The 20814-nt window shown below is 42.4% G+C and overlaps 1 protein-coding gene across 2 annotated transcripts in view; it reads left to right on the top strand.

Moving 5' to 3' along the window:
* The first annotated feature begins 7292 nt into the window (after positions 1-7292).
* Positions 7293-20814, top strand: part of LOC306965466 (cGMP-dependent protein kinase 1-like) — a 189361-nt gene continuing 175839 nt past the window's right edge. Inside the window, exon 1 of one of the 2 annotated variants that reach the window (XM_079559918.1) lies at positions 7293-7629. In XM_079559918.1, coding sequence (XP_079416044.1) covers positions 7370-7629 — 260 coding nt within the window. In that variant the 5' untranslated portion in view covers positions 7293-7369. Of the gene's footprint in view, positions 7630-19314; positions 19883-20814 lie in introns of those variants that run through there. The other variant, XM_079559917.1, reaches the window with a different exon arrangement.

Here is a 20814-nt window from a genome sequence, read left to right as displayed (position 1 = left end):
ACTCATGAATGGTATTGTGTCTGTCTGCTGTACATTTCTGGGCGCACTGCAGCCATTTCTGCTCGTGAGCATTCAATGAACAGTTTGGGGGAGGAGATAGGTTGATGCACAACAAGCCTGTGAAGGGTCCTACACCTTGATGTTCAGGAGACTCCAGAGGCACCAGCAGCTTCAAATACCTGTTTGCTGCTTTGTAGCAGCTGTTCTCTTAATCTTATATATTTGTCTGGCAGAAACCGTCCTTATTTTATCTGCACAAACCCGTGTGTGCTCTGAATCAGCCACAAATCTCTTAACAGTACAATGATTGCGCGTTTTCTTTTGTGAAATATCGAAGGTTTTCATACTTAGTCCAAGGCATTCAACTTCCCTTAACTGGGCTTACCTGACAATTTATAATCACAGGCGTCTGAGATTGATGTCAGTGATTCAAAGAGCCCTGAGACACAACACCATCCACGAGTTTCATTGAAAAACCTTTTTTCTTTTTTTAAATTTTTATAGCACTGAAATACAATTTGCATAATAATTGTTAACGCAGTATATGTACTAGAGACCTGGCCAAAAACTCAATGTTCAATGTTCTACACCAACTCACCAGCAGTTGACTTTAAGCAGACTTTTTGATAATTGGTTGCAGATAGCAAGTCTAACTTCAGTTGACGGCTGAGGCGTTTGAACACATTTTTATGCAACTCCTCCTTATATTTGAGTGCTGGAGGTTCAATGAATGTCTTTTGCACGAATCTCTGATGGTAATGAGGCAGCTCAGTCAATAGTAACGCTGCTCCTCCCATGGAGAAGACACATGTTCAACTGCCCTACTGTGACCTGTTTCAATGTCATCACCCTAAATGTGTGAGGGTGGCAATGTTGTGTTTGCTGCAGGAACTAATTTAAATGTCTGCTTCAATTGGCCTTTTTCAAAAATCCTCCCAAATCTCAGAAATCCCTTTCTTCCAAAACATCCAAACAAGCGTCAAACCTCTGGACAACATTTTGCGTTTTGCATAAAAACAGAAGAGAAAGCACAAACAGTTCCTTGGTTATTTACGTCTGGATAGGAATTAGAGCAACAACATGGAAGAAATGTTGAAATGCTGTTATGCAAAAGATTGAATATGTAGGATTTTACATAATATGGTTTATACAGTTTGATTGTTGATATGTTGATACAGTTGTCCAATAGGAAAGCAGAAAGCACTCCACATTTTGAATCCTATGGCTAAAATCTTAAAGTATGTGTCCACAAACACAAAAGCACTACTGGTCTGTCTTAAGGTACTCCAAAAACGAATTAGCACTCATCTTCTGTAGCCACTGTTTCATCTTCACCTCAACCTATTGTTTAGTATACAGCTCTGGATATGAAAACTGTCTTTGTCTATGGAATATTAATTAGTGTTTTGCAGTAATGGTTCTTTGTGTGTCTTTCTTAGACACGATATCAATGGGCCTGTGTTCTTTGTGGCGGATCTGCCCCCGACGGACAGGGCCGACAAAAGGTGATAGTTAATTTTCCGCCGTCATAATGGACACGCTGCCTGCTGCATCCATAATTAATCCACAAGTGTTTTGCACATTGACACACGTATGTGTAGTGAGTGGGATGGTTTGTAGAGAGAAGGCAGGCAGGGGATGTCAGTCGCTGTGGAGAGACGTGTAAGCTATAGGGTCTTTTGTGAACACGAAATGCTAAAGGTGTTATTCTCTTTGGTGAAATTAGCTCTAGGAACAAACAAGAGCTAACAACAAATATACAGCACATACATTAAACAGCTAACTATTGTTCCACTTTTCCTTTATTTCCCTCTACGTTTACGTACCTTGCACATTTATACAACACTGTTTGCAGATGGATTGAGTAAAAGTCAGTGTGAAGTAAACAAAGTAGTAGGGATTTAACCAAGCGACTGCCTCAAATCAATGTGTGTAGTGTTGGACTGTAAAACTAGTATTTAAAGGATCTGTTTCATGCTATTTTAGCCATTCCAAAGTTAAGTATAAGCATTTATATGAATGATTGTACCTCTACTGCTATTGAGCACTCATTTTTGTGATAAATATAAGTGTTTTCAGGAGGTATTTTTCAAACCCGGAAGACACAACGCTTCGATTCAGTTAACTCCGCCCCCTCTCTCCACACATACTTTACCGTAATATAAATAAACAGCAATAAGTGAAGTTACTTCACAATGCAGTTATACGGAGTTGACATCTGCAACACAGCTTTATAAATGGCTAACACACATGCTAATATGCTAACACACAAGCTAACACGCGTTTGGATTGACTCACCGCTCTGGTCCATCGCTGTTTACATTATGGGACTTGCGTTGGTTATAAAAGTTAATCCACTTTGATTCAGGCGAAGGTTCACCAAACATCCATCAGAGACAGTCATAGAAAAACAATATTTTGGTGATAGTCGCTGAATCCCGGAGAAAAAAACAACTTCTGACGAGAGTGGCCTCTTCTTTAGGAAGGTTGAACCATAGACTGTATATATAGTCCTGTCCATGTAGCCAAACGCGCTTCTTTTTCTCCGTCCGTGACATTGTCGTTAGTTAAGAATAAAGAACAGGTGTGTCCAGAGTAGGTTATAACGAGCTCCATCTTCACAGCTTCAGCGCAAACATGACTGATCTGTTCAGACGCTCACGGGATGTGTTTGTTTTGGCCACAGCTGACCTGGAAGCACCTCGGGCACATCCTTTTTTTTTCTTTTTTCCTTTTCCTTTATTTATTTATTTCTTACAACAGAAATAATGAAAAGGGTGGTTCACAAATTAAAATCAGGCCGTAAGCATAGAATTAAGACATTACATTACAGACGTTGAGCACTTCCGTTCCGCTGTTACGACACAACTGAACAGGTCAGTCGTTCACCAGGAGAGGGAGGAGCAGCTGCTCAGAGAGCAGGATTCAGGAGGATTACTGAGAGCTGCGTGAATGAAGCCACAAACCACTCTGGGGGTGTTTTTGATAAGGAAATAGCATAACAACATGGCTAAAAGCTCTAAAAAGTCAATTTTGCATGATATAGGACCTTTAACTGATGACCTGTAGCCCTTGTGCTTATGCTGTCTCAAATGGAATCAGCTTTAAGTAAATTGGCTAAACCATAAGTTTCAATTTGTGTTGCTTAAAGTGACAGTGTGTAAGATTGAGAAATGAGGAGGGAGACATTTCCTAAGTAAACTATTACATTCCCCCTCCTCCCCTACTGAATGAGGAAGGGAGAGACAGAAATTTCAAAAGTAAGCGATCAAGCTTCCCCAGATTGGACCTGACGAGCCGGTTAGTAAGAAGCTCGTCTCATTGGTCAAAGCGACGGCACCCTGTGATCCTGATGAATCGCTGTGATCAGCAAAGGGAGGGACTTTCGAGAAATCTTTTGTGTTGCGTCAGAAAGCAGGCCCGGGGGGTCAAATATAAGCAATCTATTACATTTGTAAAACATTGAAACTCACAGACTATAACTTTAACAAGATGCTGGCCCACAGCAAAGACTGTCACACTGTTCTTTGTTATCATGCAATCATGTTATTAACCTCTCAGCCTTTTCTCCAGTTCAGCTTTACCCAAATCTAAAATCTTCTCGACTAGAGCTCGCACACTATAGGCCAGAGTAACGCATCATTTGAAAGCCAAGACCGACAAAACTGATTGTGACTTTTTTGTTGTGTTGTTGCCAAATTTTTGTCACATATTTGAAGCATTTTTCCGTCTATTTTTCGTTGCTTTCTTCATCCCTTTTTTCACTTGCTTTTTGACGGTTTTTAGTCGTGTTTTTGTCACTTTTTTATTGTGTTATTGTTGCTTATCCGACAGGCTTTTGTTGCTTTTTGTTGTATTTTCATCCTTGTTTTTGTCGCTGTTTTGACACTTTTTCAAGAAGCTTTTAAATTTGGGTAATGACAAACTGGAGAGTATGTGCTCGGTTATGGTCAAACCAGCTCTTACATGATTTGGCGTTATACACGTCACATCATTAGGCTAATTCGAATTTACAATATTAAATGACTAATGCTAATTCCTCCATAGAAAGCTCCGCCCTTCTCTCTGTTGCCATGTTAGGATCCAGTAAAAGGATCCATACCAGATAACGTTAGCCGGCTGTGATTAGCAAACCAGGCGCGACTCCTGCCTTTTAAATAGGACTTTACAACCATGGCAATACCCCTCCATATAAGACAATCTGAGCAAATAGACTTGCTCTTTACAGCCTTAATAAGAGGTGCTTGGAATAATAAAAAGCCAAGCACTACAAAAGGGCTGATATATGCCACTGCAAAACAGGGGAGATCCTCAGCACTCTCCTCGATTTATCAACAAATTTACTGAGTTGAAGCAGATTTTTTTTCTCAGGAAAGGTTTTAATCTCACGGTGAAAATGTGGGAGACTATAGGAGCTATTCTTATCCCACAGTCACATGCGCACGGAGCGACATGGTGAGATGTGTCTGGGAAATTTGAACGGCTAATTATGTTGAATTTGTGAAAGTATAGAACTCGTCCGGATAATCAGTGATGGCTGAAAAGAGGGAAAGCTGCTTCAATCAGGTCACGTAGGAGTCGGGAACGTCAGCGAGCAAGACCAGGCTGGCACAAGACGAAGACAACCAAACACGTACACAACATTGTACTGGAGTTTGTCAGTTCTTCATCTTCTGGCTCAGCACAGTTTTTAAGTTAATATGATGTGCTGTATCCACTGAGTTGTCATCTGCAGGGTCAGCGCTAGGCATAGGCGACCAAGGCGGCCGCCGAGAGTGCCATCTGCTGGAGGGGGCGTCGAATTGTGCTTTAATTTTTGAACCCCATCAACAACATTGCCTATTTTCGGACAAAACTTTGGAACAGAAGTAGATAGAGACTTGTCTTTAGTGGTGGAAACTAGAGATTCCCAGCTTTAATTTTTGAACCCCATCAACAACATTGCCTATTTTCGGACAAAACTTTGGAACAGAAGTAGATAGAGACTTGTCTTTTGTGGTGGAAACTAGATATTCCCAGCTTTCGAACGAGCCCACCCCGGTCCATCTATGCCAGGTCCAGGGAGCCGCGTAACATCGCAGTACATTTTTTTATTTACTTCAGAAGTAGAGGTTCCTCCTCCAATGAAACTGTTGTGTGCACATTTAATGAAGCACATGCTCTGAATGCTTACATTTCATATTTCATCTCTCTTATTTCAAATAAAATAAAATAAAACTAGCTTTTTCCAAAACAAAGCAAAAAAGCCTATAGAATGTTATTTGGGTCAAGAAAATTCTGATAGAAATGATCATTCATTCATTTTTTTGTTTATTTGAGCTGTTTGTGAGAAAAATAAACAAACTTCACATAATTTGTAGCGTATGCTAAGGTAAAGCCAGGCTCACAGAAAAGCTCAAAAGGAGTAAGCGGAGGTTAATGAATTAATATTAATGGGCTATTTTCCCAATTTTAAATTGAAAAACAAACAAAAAAAAAGGTTGAGGGTTGAGTGGCACAGAAGTTTAATCTCGCCTAGGGCACCGCATTGGCTAGGGCCGGCCCTGGACATCTGTACATTGGGAGCTTGCTGGTTTGAGCTCTTGTGTCTCTATTTAAGACACTTATTGTCCGACCCAGTCACAATACTGCGGCAGGCATCCGGAAGAGGCGTCTGAAGTAAATATCTGCCAGTGACTGTTTTACCATGGAAATCCCTGACAAAAAAAAAAGTCACATAACTAAGTATAGATGATCAGACATGCAATAGTGTCCTAATCTCGATGAGCACCTCAGGGTCAGCTCTGTGTAGCTAGCCCTTGACCCCAGCCCCCTTGTAGTCCAGACTCGGCCTCTTAAAGGCACGCCGTGGTATCTGGCAGCAAGATGTGAGCCGCCGACTCCTTGTTGGGGAAGTTGAATTCCCTGGGGCCACGGTATGTTTGGCCAGGAGATTCCGAATGCCTTGTTCCAGGGAGTTCTCCAGTAGTTTTGAACAGTGTTGGGGGTAAGTATTACTAAAGTAAGACATACTACTTTTTTCAGTAACTAAGGAAAATAACATATTACTTACACAAACTACAGTAATATATTAGTCATTACAGTATAAGTAACTCGAGTTATAAGGCCATTTAATGTATGAATTAAAAAATGTCAAACTCCCCCAAATAAAATGCACCAAATCAGGTAAAAAAAACCAAAAAAAAAGTTATAACATTACAATTAGATGTTCATTTATGCCGGTGGTGTAACCTTTATGCTACATGTATAATAACACATTTAGTTAAAACAACATGAAAATGAAACAGGAGGCAAAAACAAACGGTGGAATGAATAGTTTAGTGTGCAGCTGTGAAAGTGCCTTAGGCTATACATTAATATTTGAGGGCAGAACTTTTACCTGTCCTGAAGGAAGTTTCACCAAAGTTTCAATTTCATTCTGAGTGATTTTAATCGTGGACAATACCAACAAGCCGTAACAAAACAAATGATGTTTCCAGCTGCACAACAGTTTAGTTGACGTTGTGATAACGCACAGTAGCTTTTCGCCTTGAACGTTCTGCAGTGTGGCTTTAAGGAAAACCAAACAGAAACACAATCAGTGAAACAGTTTGTGTGCGGTGAATAACTAACTCCTTGATTTAAGCTGATCACTTCTTATAGGTCATCTAAACCCCATTAAGTGAGCAGGCGTAGCGGACATTTGCCCATCCCCATCACGCCTGTCAGCCCTGTGTTGTGACGTCCCGCCGCAGGACACCGGTGAGTCCCGGGTCAGCGCAGGACAGGGGCGTGGGACACGAGAGAGAGAGAAGAGAGCGAGAGCGAGAGCTTCTTTGAGGAGAAGACAAACAGATCTTTGACAGCAGCGGGAGCGCGGGCAGGCGGCGGGCGCTATTGGCGGCGGAAATAGCCTCTGTGTATCGTGTGCGAGGGGCGGTCAAGGAGAGTGGAGCTGTCTGGGCTCGCGTGTCCACTCGGAGCGGCGTGCGCGCGCGCATACGTGCCTGCGTGCGTCCTGAGAGCGAAGGGGAGGGCAGCGCGGCTGTAATTGGTTTCTCAATGAAGGCTCATCAGCTGCTCCCGGGGGGTTCGATGCTCTGTGGCGTGTAGCACTGCCTGCTCTGAGCTGCTGGCGTGCTCCGAGCGCCACTTTCGGACGCTTCTGGTGAAATAAACAAGTATCCGTGACAGGGGGGGGGAATCATAGCGCCATCCCCACTGTTTCCCATCTTTCCGGAGTGGGATTTCTTTTTTTCTTTTTTTTTGGTGTGCGTTGAGTTCCTCCAGCCTGTAAGGAAGGAGAAGGAGAAGAAGAAGAAGAAGCGCGGGCGACTCTCTGCTGTCAAACGGGGAAAGGGAGCGCGCAAAGTTTCCTTCTACCGCCGACATGAGCGACCTGGAGGAGGACTTCGCCAAGATCCTGCTGCTCAAGGAGGAGAGGATACGGGACTTGGAGCGGCGTCTGGCGGACAGGGAAGAGGAGATCCAGGAACTCAAGAGGAAGCTGCACAAATGCCAGTCCGTGCTGCCGTGCGCCCCGCAACTTATCGCGCCGAGGACCCGCAGGGCGCAGGGCATCTCCGCGGAGCCGCAGACGCAGCAGGACTTGTCCCGGCAGGCTTTTCGGAAATTCGCCAAGTCAGAATGGTGAGTACGTGCGCTTATGTCATGTGTGCGCTCTGACTGCCTTTAAAGCGGTGTTTGGGGACCACCGTGTAAACTTGTTGTGCACCCAAACTCCGCTCCACTCACACCTCTGCGCGGAAAACAGTTCGGTCGGGCCATGAATGAACTGAGCTCTTCTTCTTGTTTCACTCTTTGAAGCCGATGACGCAGCTCCGAAAGGCAGGCGAAAGCGGCTTCAGAAAAGAGCTCCTAATTGATCAGATCCATCACGGCGGTCCCACGGGACGCGGACAGGAAGAAGCGCAATGCATTATTGGCTTTTAGTAGCTGGACGCGGAGGACCAGAAGTGCATGTCTGAGGATATTTAATACTCCATTAGAAAAACGCTTTGTTTGACCATATGCTTCCTTCATCACCTTGAGGTGCCGGTTTTAGCCTCGCTTGAAAGCAGCGCGTGCATAGCGACGGCGGGGATTGTGGGGAAGTTTTTTTTGGAGCGCTCTGTCCTTATTAGAGCGTCCTAATCAGAAACTCATCTAAACAGATTGCTTCATTAAGTGCATAAACACCAGCAGAGTCAAGCGTATAACTTGATTAAAATGCATTGGGCAGTTTGGGTAATTTTATTTCGCCGACAGGACAGCTTCCACTGCTCATTTGCATTTGGAAATTGAGGGCACGTTGTTGTTGTTGTTGTTTCCGGGCAGCCAGGAACAGCCAAGGCCTCAGGTGGTGAGAGTTCCCTTTCCTCCAAGTTTTTCATTGTTTATTTGTTTATTTTTTTTTCTATTATTAGGCACCTGGGGACATTCTGCATTATTATATCATATTATTAGGAAGAGGGTGAAACAGGGCAAGGAAGCTTTCCGCAGGTCGACGTGATGGCGTTTTGGTAAAGAGCCGAATCTGAACACATGAGAGAAACTTAAAAAAAGCGCAAGATGCAAAACTTTTTGGAGCTTTATAGCGTATTCTGTGATAAAGAAGAAGGAAAAAACAGACTTTGTGACGTGAAAAGGTGTTCAGTGGGTTCTTTCTGACCATTTTAGAGCTCAAGTTGCCTTCACTTCGCAGCATGAACAAAGCTGAAGTTCGGTATGTTGGAGTAATCAATTTCTTCTTCTACTGAAGCGCTCCAATCCGTAATTTCCTGGAAACTGTCCTTTTTTTTCAAGCCCATATTGCATCCTTGTATCATTTCTGAAGTGTCTGAGCGTGTTCATCGCGGCGCCATGGAGTTGCTAGCATGCCATTTGCTGGAAGTGAAAGCTTGTTTTTTTTGGGTTTTTTTTGCTGTTTGTATGTATTATTGATTTTTTTTTTGCAGTTTCTCACTCCTTACTGTCTTTTGTCTACATTATTTCATCAAAACGTGTACAATAAATAATGGTGGGTTGTCTTGTGACCGGAAGGTCGTGGGTTCGAATCCCAGCTCCTGCAAATGCACACTCTTGTTGTGTCCTTGGGCAAGACACCTCACCCTACTTGCCTCCAGCGCCTGCGTACATTGGTGTATGAATGAATGGGTGACTGGTTCCTTATACTGTAAAGCGCTTTGGGCCTGATAAAGGTAGGAAAAGCGCTTTATAAGTTGAGTCCATTTTCCATTTACAAACAAAACTAAAGTCTACTGAAGACCCTGAACTCCCTGAATCAATTGTTTACAACTCTTTAGATGAGGCAACAGTATTCGGGGTTATCGGTAGGTCGATAGGCGCGAGGAGCATGCACTCAGCGCGAGGACTATACAAGGGGGATGGAGGAGCATATGCCCCCCCCCCCCCCCCCCCACCTCCTCTCCCCCCTCTTTTAGGAAGAGCTTGTACGGGACAGTGCATCAGTCTACTCGGGTTACCGCGGCATGGCGCTCCGGATCCTGTTTCGATCGATTTGTAGAGGGGTGGAGGGAAAAACGGCTGAGCTAGGATGGTTAGGGAGGTGAAATTCAAACCAGAGGTGCTTTGAAGGGCACGGGACGCGGGGGAAGGAGGCAGGATGTGCAACATGCAAAGAGTACAGACTCGGGGGGGGGGGGGGGGGGAATGCACATCAGGCAGGGATGGTAACTTTACTGATGAGTTGGCTCTTGCTTGTGAGGAGATAGAATATAAGAGGTATAGACGTATGGGCTGTGCAATAAATCACAAACAGGAAAGGCAAGTTTATTTATATCACGCATTTCATACACAAGGCAACTCAATGCTAATACCCGAGCTTTACTCACGCCAAAAGGATCCAAGTTGCACTCAGCATTTTTTCTTGAATTGAAATCGCAATTTGAAGTGTTCTTAGGCAAAAAACAAATTGGAAAGACTGCAGTTATGTCAAAACCTGCTCACTCTGTAGCTTATGTGGCTACAAACATGTTGTGAAATGCATGTGATTCGTAGCTCAGCAGTTCATACTGTAGTTTTCTCTTAACGGAACAGGCCACCGTTTTTTCCATACTGAGATATGTTCTTACCTGAGCTTAGACGAGTTGATACGTACCTGTCTGGTCTTTGCCCGTGGAAGAGCTTGGTCACTTCTAACTTCACCCCTGTTTAGAGCTACAGGAATATGCTGGGAGAGGCCAAATGCTAACAACATCTTTGGTCGTTTTGCGTGACTGAGCGCACGCACAAAGACCAGGCAGGTACGCATCAACTTGTCCAAGCTCAGGTAAGAACATATCTCAGTATGTAAAAACGGTGGCCTGTTCCTTTAAAGTGATAGTCTGGAAGTCTAAATGTTTTTTTGTTTGTTTTTAAAGTGCAGAATCGACCACCTGGTCTTGCATTTTGATGTTAAGTAAGTAATAATATACATTTGCTTTTATAAAGTTCCTCCCTCCCAGTTCTCAGCAACTATAGTATCCTCCCGCGTCGAACAATGAGATGAGCTTTTCCTATGACCCGGTCTGTCAGGTCCAATCAGGGGGGAGGGGGAGGAGCTTGATTGATTTGATTGAATATTTTTATTTCGAGCTACGCAACACAGACACAAGAGCAATAAAAAAATAACAATCTAGCTCGAAAAGGAGTGGGAAGAAGACAAGCTTATTGACTCCCACCCCCTATTCATATACTTAATATAATAATAATGTGGTTGCAACAATAACAATGTTTAGTTCTTATTGTCTTACTAAACAATTAAGTTGGTTACATATTTACAACAAATGCAACAATGCATTACATTAAGTAAACATTCACAGTATGTTACACTTTATAACAAGTGTATATTTTTTGTTTCTAATATCTAATTTATAACCATGTTAGTACTACTGTTATGTTACTGTTTCCTCATTTTACAAACAAAGAAGGGCTTTCTGGTTATAGAGGGGAGGAATTTACTTTGAAATGTCTCTCCTCACTTTGCAAACTTACATACAATCACTTTAATTGCTGCTGAGTCCTAAGGCATTGGTTTTATACAATGCTTTTCTGGACACTCGAAGGCACTTCACATTATATTATTAAATAAAAACTGTGGTCATACCGCCTTTGCTATGCTCAATCCCATCAGACCTTGGAAGCTAAGCAAGGAAGGGCCTGGTCGGTACTTGGATGGGAGACCGTTTGGGAACACCAGGAAGCCTAGCGAATGTAGTGAGTGAGTGGTTGTTGGTGGTCGGAGGGGCCGATGGCGCAGACTGGTTGCCTCGCTTCCGTCAGTTTTCCCCCAGGGCAGCTGTGGCTACAATAGTAGCTTACCACCACCAAGTATGGAGTGAACGAATAGTGCAATGTAAAGCGTCTTTGAGTATCCAGAAAAGCGCTGTATAAAACCAATGCATTATTATTATTATTATTAAATCACTTCATACTTGATGGTTTTAACTATATATGTGTGATGTGTCAACTATTGTAGGGGTAGACTGATGGAAGCGAGGCCGCCATCGGCCTTTCCAGCTACTCCCAGGCGCTCACCACGTTCACACGCCCCGGCGAGGTGGGTGAGGTGCTCCTGCCTATAGGACTGGGATATTTTTCTTTCCCAACACCAGTACTTTAATGGTACTTGGTGTATAATCCTGATACCTGAACGATACATGGTTCAATGCGTATACTCAAAAGGTAACTCTTTATATTAAGGTGTACTTATTAAGTATTAATGTGGTACTAATAAGCCATTAATAATCAGCTTATTCATAGCCAAACCCTAAACCTAACCCTAAAATGATCTCTAATGCGTATTAATACTTAATAAGCACACCTTAATCTAAAGCGACACCAATAAATCCACTTTCTTCTTCTTAGAATTTTGCTCACATTTTTTTTAAAGTCTCAAATAACATTAAATTGGTAAAAATACAGCATTCATCTTGATCAAAAGATGCCAGATGCCCTTCCTTACTCCAACTTGACACTTCCACCAAAAAGTACAGAATAAAATGTTGGTTGATGGAAGTTTATTGTATGTTCCCAAATATGTTTCAAATATACTGTAAAGCCATAAAAAAAAGCCAATAGTATCATGGAATATGGAATACACTGTTTGTATCCTGTAGTTCGTATGATGTCGCTATTAAAATACACACATGGATCTACTGAAGATTGGAGAGAGAAATGGGGGGAAAACCCTTACATGACTCTTTCTTTTACACCGAACAAACACATGGACTGGCAGTGTTTTCCCATACGTTGCCCAGGCTTTAAACACCAAACAGCTGATGAGTAGCATCCTGTTGTGTGCTGTGGGGGCCGAAGCCTGTCCCAGCTGTCAGCTAATCACAGGGCTAACGCTAACATCCACAGACAACTGACAGCCCACGGAGACGAGCTACGGAAGCACAGAGAGGACATAAATGCTCTACCCAGAGAGGCCGTGATGTGTGAGCCCAGGAATCAAACCCCCAACCTTCTTCCTTTAAGGCACGGATGAAAAAAAACCCAAGTCCGACACATATATGTGCAGTGTTATATTTCCCCCGGAGGCTTCAGCAGAGAGTGTGAAGAGAGGGGAGTGACATCCAGCAGATTGTGAGAGCTGTGAGTCAATCTCAAAACGCAGAGGCTGGCCAAGTGTCCAGCATATGTGCTCCAGTGTAAACCTCTAATGCAGCAGCAGTGGAATAGACCAATTCTTAAATAACGAAATAAAGTCAAATAATAATAAAAATACTACGACATACTCACATTGTGATACAAAGAAAAGTCCATTTGTATAATCGCTGCTGCCATATTTGAAATGAAATGCACCAGTCCATTTATTGAACACGACTTTTTGTTTGGATTTGTCATTCACTGTAATGTAAGTCACTTTGATACGCCCTGTTGCTTAGTCTAAAGCATTCCAATAGTACAGTGGCAGAGAACAAATGTTCCCCACAGGGACTAGAGTCTGCAAACTGAGAATACCAGCTGTATGTAAACCCGACATGTTCGGGTATGCAGCAGGAGCAAAGACAATGGAGGCAAGATTAACGCATGGATGATATGGATGTATTAAACAATCCTTTACTAATAAACATAATAATACTTATCATTATAGCTCAGCAGGTTGATGCACTTTCACAGAGGCAGAACGGGTGAAGTGTCTTGCTTAAAAACACAATGGCTGTTTCCCAAAGCCTATAGGTACCTTGCCTTGGTGTTGAAGGCAGTGCCAACAAACTCACTTCCTTCCAAGTGTCCTGCGTGGGTCCATAAAGAGCTGCAAATGGAACACACTTCAGAGCTAAAGGAAGAGACATCACAAAATAAGAAAGGAAGTTATGATTCATCCAGGGCGGATGGTTTGTCTGGGGTAGATTCTGAAGTAATGATATTTCAAACAAACTAAAGATCAATAAATGAAAAGCACTCAGCGATGATGAAACCTATCTGAAAATAAAAAATAAAACTCGAAACGGGGACTAAAAACTTCAGTGCCCACCAAACAAATCAAGCTCTTTGCTACTCCATGAGGCAGTGACATTTGCTTGAATATTTCAATTAAATATTCATAATAATAATACAAATATAATAAATATGTTTTCTATTATTGACTAAAAAGACAAAATAATATAAATATAAAATATAAAATTAATCATTTGTTCTTAAAAAATGGAATTTAAGTGCTTTAACAAGTCACGCAAGCCAGCACCACCTTTTTTCCTTTTTCTTTTCTTGAGAGCCATGGTGCATTATGGATGAATTCCTTGGTATATTAGCCACATGCTACCCAAAGGGAGGACACATGCCTCCAGACGACTTGAACATTGGAACAGCACTTACTTGGGCGGCGATTGATGATGTAGATGCCTGACCACGCCCACTTCAGACCAAGGCAAGGCGAGGTACCCATAGGCGTTGGGAAACAGCCAATGACTGTGTGAAAAGACAAGAAAGGATCCGTAAACCTTCCTGAGACTCCACCAACACACCTGGCCACATGCAAACCTATGAGCCATGCACAAACTCCCATTTTCATTCAATATATTAATATTACACATTATAGAATGAGTTGCAACAATCACTGACAACAGGTTAAAAACTTTACCTTTGAACCAGACATTGTGAATTAAGAATGGACTAAGTGAGGGTGGCTTCCCCCATAGTGTTCAGCGCGGGCTAACTGAAGCCCGTTCATGCTAGCAATTTGGCTTGGCCTTTGGAGCCAGCTCCCACATAAAAAAAAAGCGCAAATAAAAAATGAGGACTAGTTGCTTGTGTTAAAGGGGCTAGATGCAAGTTGGCCATTTTATACTCACTACTGCCGCCTCAGGTCATACGTGTAACTGCAGGTTCTATATTAAGCTCATGCATGACGGCAATTCGGACCCGAATTAACACCTTTTTGAGTGACAGTGCAGGATTTTAGAGGCAGTTGTGGTGAGTAGGTCTGAGCTCATTCTACACAATCGGACATTGCTGGAACGTGTAAGGGGAGGAAAATACATAATTGAAACTTTTTTAAACTCCGTATAGTCCCTTTAAGACACGTGGATGTCAGTGTGACAAGCCTGTTGTTCAATAATGATGAATTTCTTTAGGGCTTCCGGAAAAAGTAGTCCACGATTTTCACGTTTTTGTATTTATTGATAGAAAATCGTATTAGAAGTATCTTGCACTGAAGCAAAGTCAGAGTCACTCCCTATCGGCTGAATACTCTTGAAATATTTATTTTTATGAGCGAGACACAGCTAATGCCTCAAAGGAAAACAACGAGGTCAACAGGACAGCAGCAGTTTGACTGTCAACCCAACCAGAAATAGGCCACCCAAAAAACATGGAGTAAAAAAAGAAGAAAGAGACTCTGGCCACGGCTGGACTCGACACAAACTATACTACATTGTAACTGAGCCAACACAAACTTACTTGTTCTTGTCATCGTACAGCCTGTCCTTTTACATGCACGTTCTCCCATTATCAAAGAGGGAACATAGAAAAACAAAAAAGTAACTGAAACAAATACAAACTGTTTCTGCACCAAAGGTCATCATGTCCTCACCCAGCCTCCAAACAACCATTTAGTATTTTCTACATATATTACATTACATTTAGTTACAGCGATTGCCTTCCATGTTTGTACATTCTGCTAAAGACTGTGTCCTTCATTCAAATACTCTCCAAATATCAAGGTTATTCCTATCAATGATTCAATGTGGCGCCTCCATCACCTCATATTAGTGACATACTGTTACCTCGTGGGCATAAACACAACTATACTTGAAAAAAAATTAAAAAAAAATGAAATCAATCCCCAGAAACGCCCGTCCGACCATGCAAAAATGTAGATATAAATGTCACTTAGGAGCCCATTTTTATTGCAAACATCTGCTCGTAAAACGGTGCTTTCTGATTCTATAGGGGAGCGTGCATGGACTCTTTGGAAACAATGTGTGTCTGTCAGAAATGATTGGACCACAAATAGACTCACGTTGCGGAAGAACGTGCTCTATCTTCTGCTTAAACAATATTATTATGATAATCAGAAACCGATACTAGGACGATGACAATGATGTTCACTCACACTAACAGGTCACAATATTCTCAGTTGTGTGAAAAAATATAAAAAATTCTGAGTACACCTATGTTGGATCTTCTGATACAACTCGGAATGCAATATTCTACTTCTATGGCGACATACAGGTTACTTTTTGGCTCCAGTGGGTTTTTAAAGGTCAAAAGTGTAATAACGGCAACTTTCAATAATTGTACAAGTACGACTGTTCTCACAACTACACTCTTACAAGTGGTAACTTTAATATTTGGAATGGAAGCTCATTTTGTAAAGCACTTTTCACATTAATGACAACATGGCTGCCACTATAAAGTATGGCAAACATCTTCGAGAGTGATCTTTCCATGTTGTTTCCAGTTCAGCTTTACCCAAATCCATAAAGTCGCAGCCTATAGGCCAGTGTAAAGCCTCATTTGAAAGCATATTTGTCACACATTTTTGTCAATTTTTCATCACTTTTCTGTTGCTCTTTTAGTTTTTTTGTTTGTTCTTTTTTATCGCTATTTTGTCTTTCTCTTTTGTGGCTGTTTTGTCACTTTTCCATCACTTTTCTGTTGCTCTTTTTGTTGCGTTTTCCTCACATTTCACTTTTTCCTCACTTTATTGCAGTGTTAATTTTGACAACATATTTTAATTTAGTTTTAGTCTTTAGAAAATCTAATTAAATTTTAGTCGAGATTTAGTCAACAAAATATCTTCAATTTTATTCGACTAAATTTAGGACAAATTTAGTCGACTTTGCATTTATAATATTAATTTGAATCATATTTAGTCAGGTCCTCGGCTTCATGGAGCTGCTCCCACATGAACAAAGCTCAGAGCTGCTCCTTTGGCAGAGAACTTACATGATATGAGGCTCTTTCAGACTGTCAATAGAAGTTTGGAGGATTTTAGTCTCTCCTTTTCATTTTTATTTAGTCTTATTTCAGTCGACTAAAATATCTGGATATTTTAAATATCTGGATATTTTAGTCATAGTTTTAGTCTCATGAAAAACATTTAATTTAGTTTTATTCCAATTAAAGTCGGCAAAAATATCACTTTGACTAAAATTAAGACTAAATATTTTAGTCGATGAAATTAACGCTGCTTTATTGTTTGTTTGTTTTTGTCACTCTTGTTGCATTTTCATCCCTGTTTTTGTCCTTTTTTTTTTTTTTTACTTTGCTTTTTTGACACCAGCAAAACTGGAGAAAATGTGCTTGGTTCAGGTGGGGGTGACTGTTATCATTTATCATGTATTTATTTTCTTCCACTTGTTCATCAGTGATGGGTAGTAATTGGTTACATACATACATGTACTAGTAACTGTACTTCTTGGAGTTTCATCACACAACTTTTTTTTTTTATTATGAACTTCTATTTGAGTTGTTTTCAACAGTATACCTACTTGAGCAAACATTAAACACTGTTTCTCTTAGTGACAAACAAATAAACTCACACGATTGAATAGAAGTTTACATTTTATTACATCAACAGTCAAACAGAAATCAGACTGATATACCCAAACAGTATTTTCACTACTAAGAATACTGTTATACTTTTACTTGGGTTGTTATTTGGGGGCTACAGTCAAAATGAATATAAATGTTACTTATTATAATATTTATATATTATAATATTCTGTGCCAACCTTGGCCTGCATGTTATTACACTGCAAAAAGGAAGAATTTACTTGGAAAAAAGGGTTGAGTTACTAATTGGAGTAAGTTTAATTAATAAAAAAAAAAAACATTCTACATTTTTTTTTATTCATATGCTTTGTTATTTATTTTTAATTTAATTTTTATGATTTTCATGATGAGATCTTTGTTCTCAATGTAAGTGTTAAGATTTTTATGTTATTTATTACTCAATTCAAATACACAGTTTCTAGATTATTATTTTTTGCAGTGTACAACTGCTGCTACTACTACTTTTATTTAGTTCTACTGCAACTTCTGTGCTCGTCTTTTGAAAATAAATTGTGAAAAAAAAAATACATAGGCCTATGACAAATGTACGGGACATTCACATTGAAAGAAACCATGATACACAGAACTTCTGAACTTTAGATTTCAAGTAAAAGTACAGTAGTAGCCTAAACAGTCCACCCTCACTTTACTCAACACAATCTCAAGCACAGCCATTTGTCATCGTCAACATCCCACGCGCACTGGTCTCTCCAACGTGCCAGCCCATTCTTGTTTAACTCAACGCACCCAGAGCCGAAGTGCCTCTCCTTTACTGCCGCTCAGTGCAGCATACCGGTAACACTTGCTATTGTTAACCACAAGAGGGCAGCTGTGATCTTTTCTTAGCGCGCGCTTTGCTCGTCTTCTCTCCATTTGTTTGTGCATGCCTCACTGACAGGGCAGGGGGAAAGCACCGTGCCCTGCCGTCACCACCTCTGCCAAACGGATCAATCCTTCACACACGCCTATATCCACACACACCTCTCCGCTACTGTCCTTTCCCCGCACATTACGCACGTCCGGTAATTCCCTTCTTATTCTAGATCTCTTTCATATTCAGGTCGACCTTGACATCTACCAAAAAAAAAAAAAAAAAAAAGTGGGGGTCGATTAGCAGCTTGACTCCGTGCCGGTAAATGGAAATAATAATTATAATACGCTTTTAAGATTTTAGGATGACTCATTCGGGTAACGACTCGGCGGGCAGACAGCACGCGCACACGCCTAAAGTCCAGACGCGCGGGAGATTAGATGAGGGGGAGAAACGGTGAGGTGTTACGACGAGGAGGAGGAAGAGTCGGAGGCAGGGAGGGGGGAGAGGGGAGGAGGAGGAGTGAGGGGGGAGCCTGGGGGATTTGCATGTCTGCCTCGTTGTGTGGAGCATCCGTCTACTTTTTTTTTTTTTTTTTTTGACGTAGTTGTTCCCAGTTGGGGGAGGAAACTCGCTTCAAGTCATGGGTGCAAAATTTGAGAGGGGGATTTCTTCCAACACAATTGAAAGCCTTGGAAGTCATAAGCTAAGTGAATCATAGCTAATTCTTTCATCATCATAACAAATGGAATTCGCAAGATTCCAAAGTAAAAAAAAAAAATCTGACCTTCCAAACTGGCCAGCCTCCAAAGATCAATATAGGTCAAAACCGGGTCTGGAAACGGGCACAATTATGTTTAAACACCCACTCTTAAAGGCATCACTCATAGAGATTATATCTAATTCAAATAAACAACGACTCAAATCGCGGCAGAACATGTACCAAGACGGCACCAGTGGGAAATGATGTCTGAGAACCGCTGGTCCTCCTAATATAGGCTATATATAGATTGTGCATATGAGTTCGGCATGATTAGTTTGCCCCAAAACACTTTCAAGAATGCCTTCACAGTGGGGGTGCGCGTAATGCCCAAACAGCCTGTTGTACCGCACTTGGAAAGTCCTCTGCGCAAACCCCCGCGCTTCATTTAACGTCAAAATTGCTCAAGTTCCGTCCTCTCCTTCCTTTTCAATTTTTTTTCTCTCTCTGCGCGCGCTCGGCACGGCAGCCCCCGGGGCGACTCGCGGAGGTATGATGAGGATGATGACACGCTGCGCCTCTCTCGCTCTCTGTCTGTCTCCCGGGGTCCATTATTCATGTGAGACGACGACGAGCTCCCCGGTGCGCCAGCCAGCCAGACTGCGCTGCTCCTGCGCGGGCACCCTTCTCTCTCCCGCGCGCTCCTCTGTCCGTCGGGTCGGAGCCCTGACGCACGCGGATAGGACGCTCCTCCCGCAATCACACGGGGAGGGAGGGGAGGAAAAGAGGAAGGGGGGAAAGGAAAGGAAAGGAGAGGAGGGAGGACCGCTCACACGCGGAGAGAGAGAGAGAGAGAGAGAGACAGAGAGAGAGACAGAGGACGAAACTTTGCCTGGTTGTATTTCAGACGCGCTATGGGCTCACCTTAGCGCTGTACCCAGACTTGGAGGAAAGAGGGATTTCATTTAAAAGCGGGAGACACCGACGCGGACACACGGGACTGCTAAAGTTTTTTTTTTTTTTTCCTTTCCTTTTTAATGCCTGGCTACGACCGAGTGCGCTGTGAAAGTTCGCGGAAGTGAAATGATGGGCACGCTGCGCGACCTGCAGTATGCGCTCCAGCAGAAGATCGAGGAGCTGCGACAGCGGGACGCGCTGATCGACGAGCTGGAGGCAGAGCTGGACCAGAAGGACGAGCTCATCCAGCGGCTGCAGAACGAGCTGGACAAGTACCGCTCGGTCATCAAGCCCGCCACGCTGCAGGTCAGCAAGCACAACCAGCTGAGGGAGCACCAGCGCTCCAAGAGACAGGCCATCTCCGCAGAGCCCAGCGCCAACATCCTGAGCCATGACAAGCTGCCGTTCTACGACAAGAGCGCAGAGTAGGTACCCCGGAGTAAAAGAAACAAAACACAAAAAGAAAAAGAAAGAAGAGGCGCAGAGAGATTCCTCTGGTCTCAGCCAAGACGGTGATTCTATTCGAGGCTGTCTGGTGCGTAATAATGTGTACAGTGCAGCGGCGGCAGCAGCAGGTGCAGCACCTGTGGCACAGATGGGTCGGGTAAAGCAAAGTCATCTGAGGTAGAGGCGCATTTTTTTGGACAGCTAGGTCTAAAGGGTGAATCTTTAAACTTTACAAGCCAAAGCCATTCAATTGAATACGTTTGAACACTGCACTACACGAGCCTAAGTCAGAAATATATCATACCGTTTGTGTTGCTGTAATTCACAGACACCAGGACTTTCAATGAGCATTGTGATAAACCCAACGTCAGGGCAGGCGTGAGGATCGCCAAACTTTGCGCCATTAGGAAACTGGAAACAGTACAATAACATGCATGCTTTGGATGACCGGTCTCTAAGTTAGCACTTCTTAATATATGAGATGAAACATGGCACATATAACTTGAACCTTGATGCGCTCCATCCTCTGCTTAAGTTATTCTCGACTCTACCAAATTGTCACCGACTTCGCTTCCAAGGACATTTTTCATTTCATCATCCTATAACTTAACACAATACTGTCATAGAATTGACATTTCCGTATGACATATTGTGTAAGAGATTCCCCAAGGCTGACAGAACAGAGGGTCGGGTTGTCGAAGTCAAATTTACTATAGGCGACTGTAAGAATTTTCAGAAGCAGCAATATCCGATTTAAAGCCACACTGCGGAACATCCCAGGTGATATGTCGCAAAGAGGTTGATACACCCCGAATGATCCACCACAGGCACAGACAATGCTGCGTTTGTAATGTGTTATCAAAATGAAGCATGTGGAAGAGGAGCAACATTTTCCAGAGACGCATGTTCC

The sequence above is a fragment of the Gobius niger genome (genome assembly GCF_951799975.1).
Source record: "Gobius niger genome assembly, chromosome: 7".
Lineage (NCBI taxonomy): Eukaryota > Metazoa > Chordata > Actinopteri > Gobiiformes > Gobiidae > Gobius > Gobius niger.
Note: the sequence above shows the minus strand (reverse complement) of the source record. Positions and strands in the feature narration are given on the sequence as shown.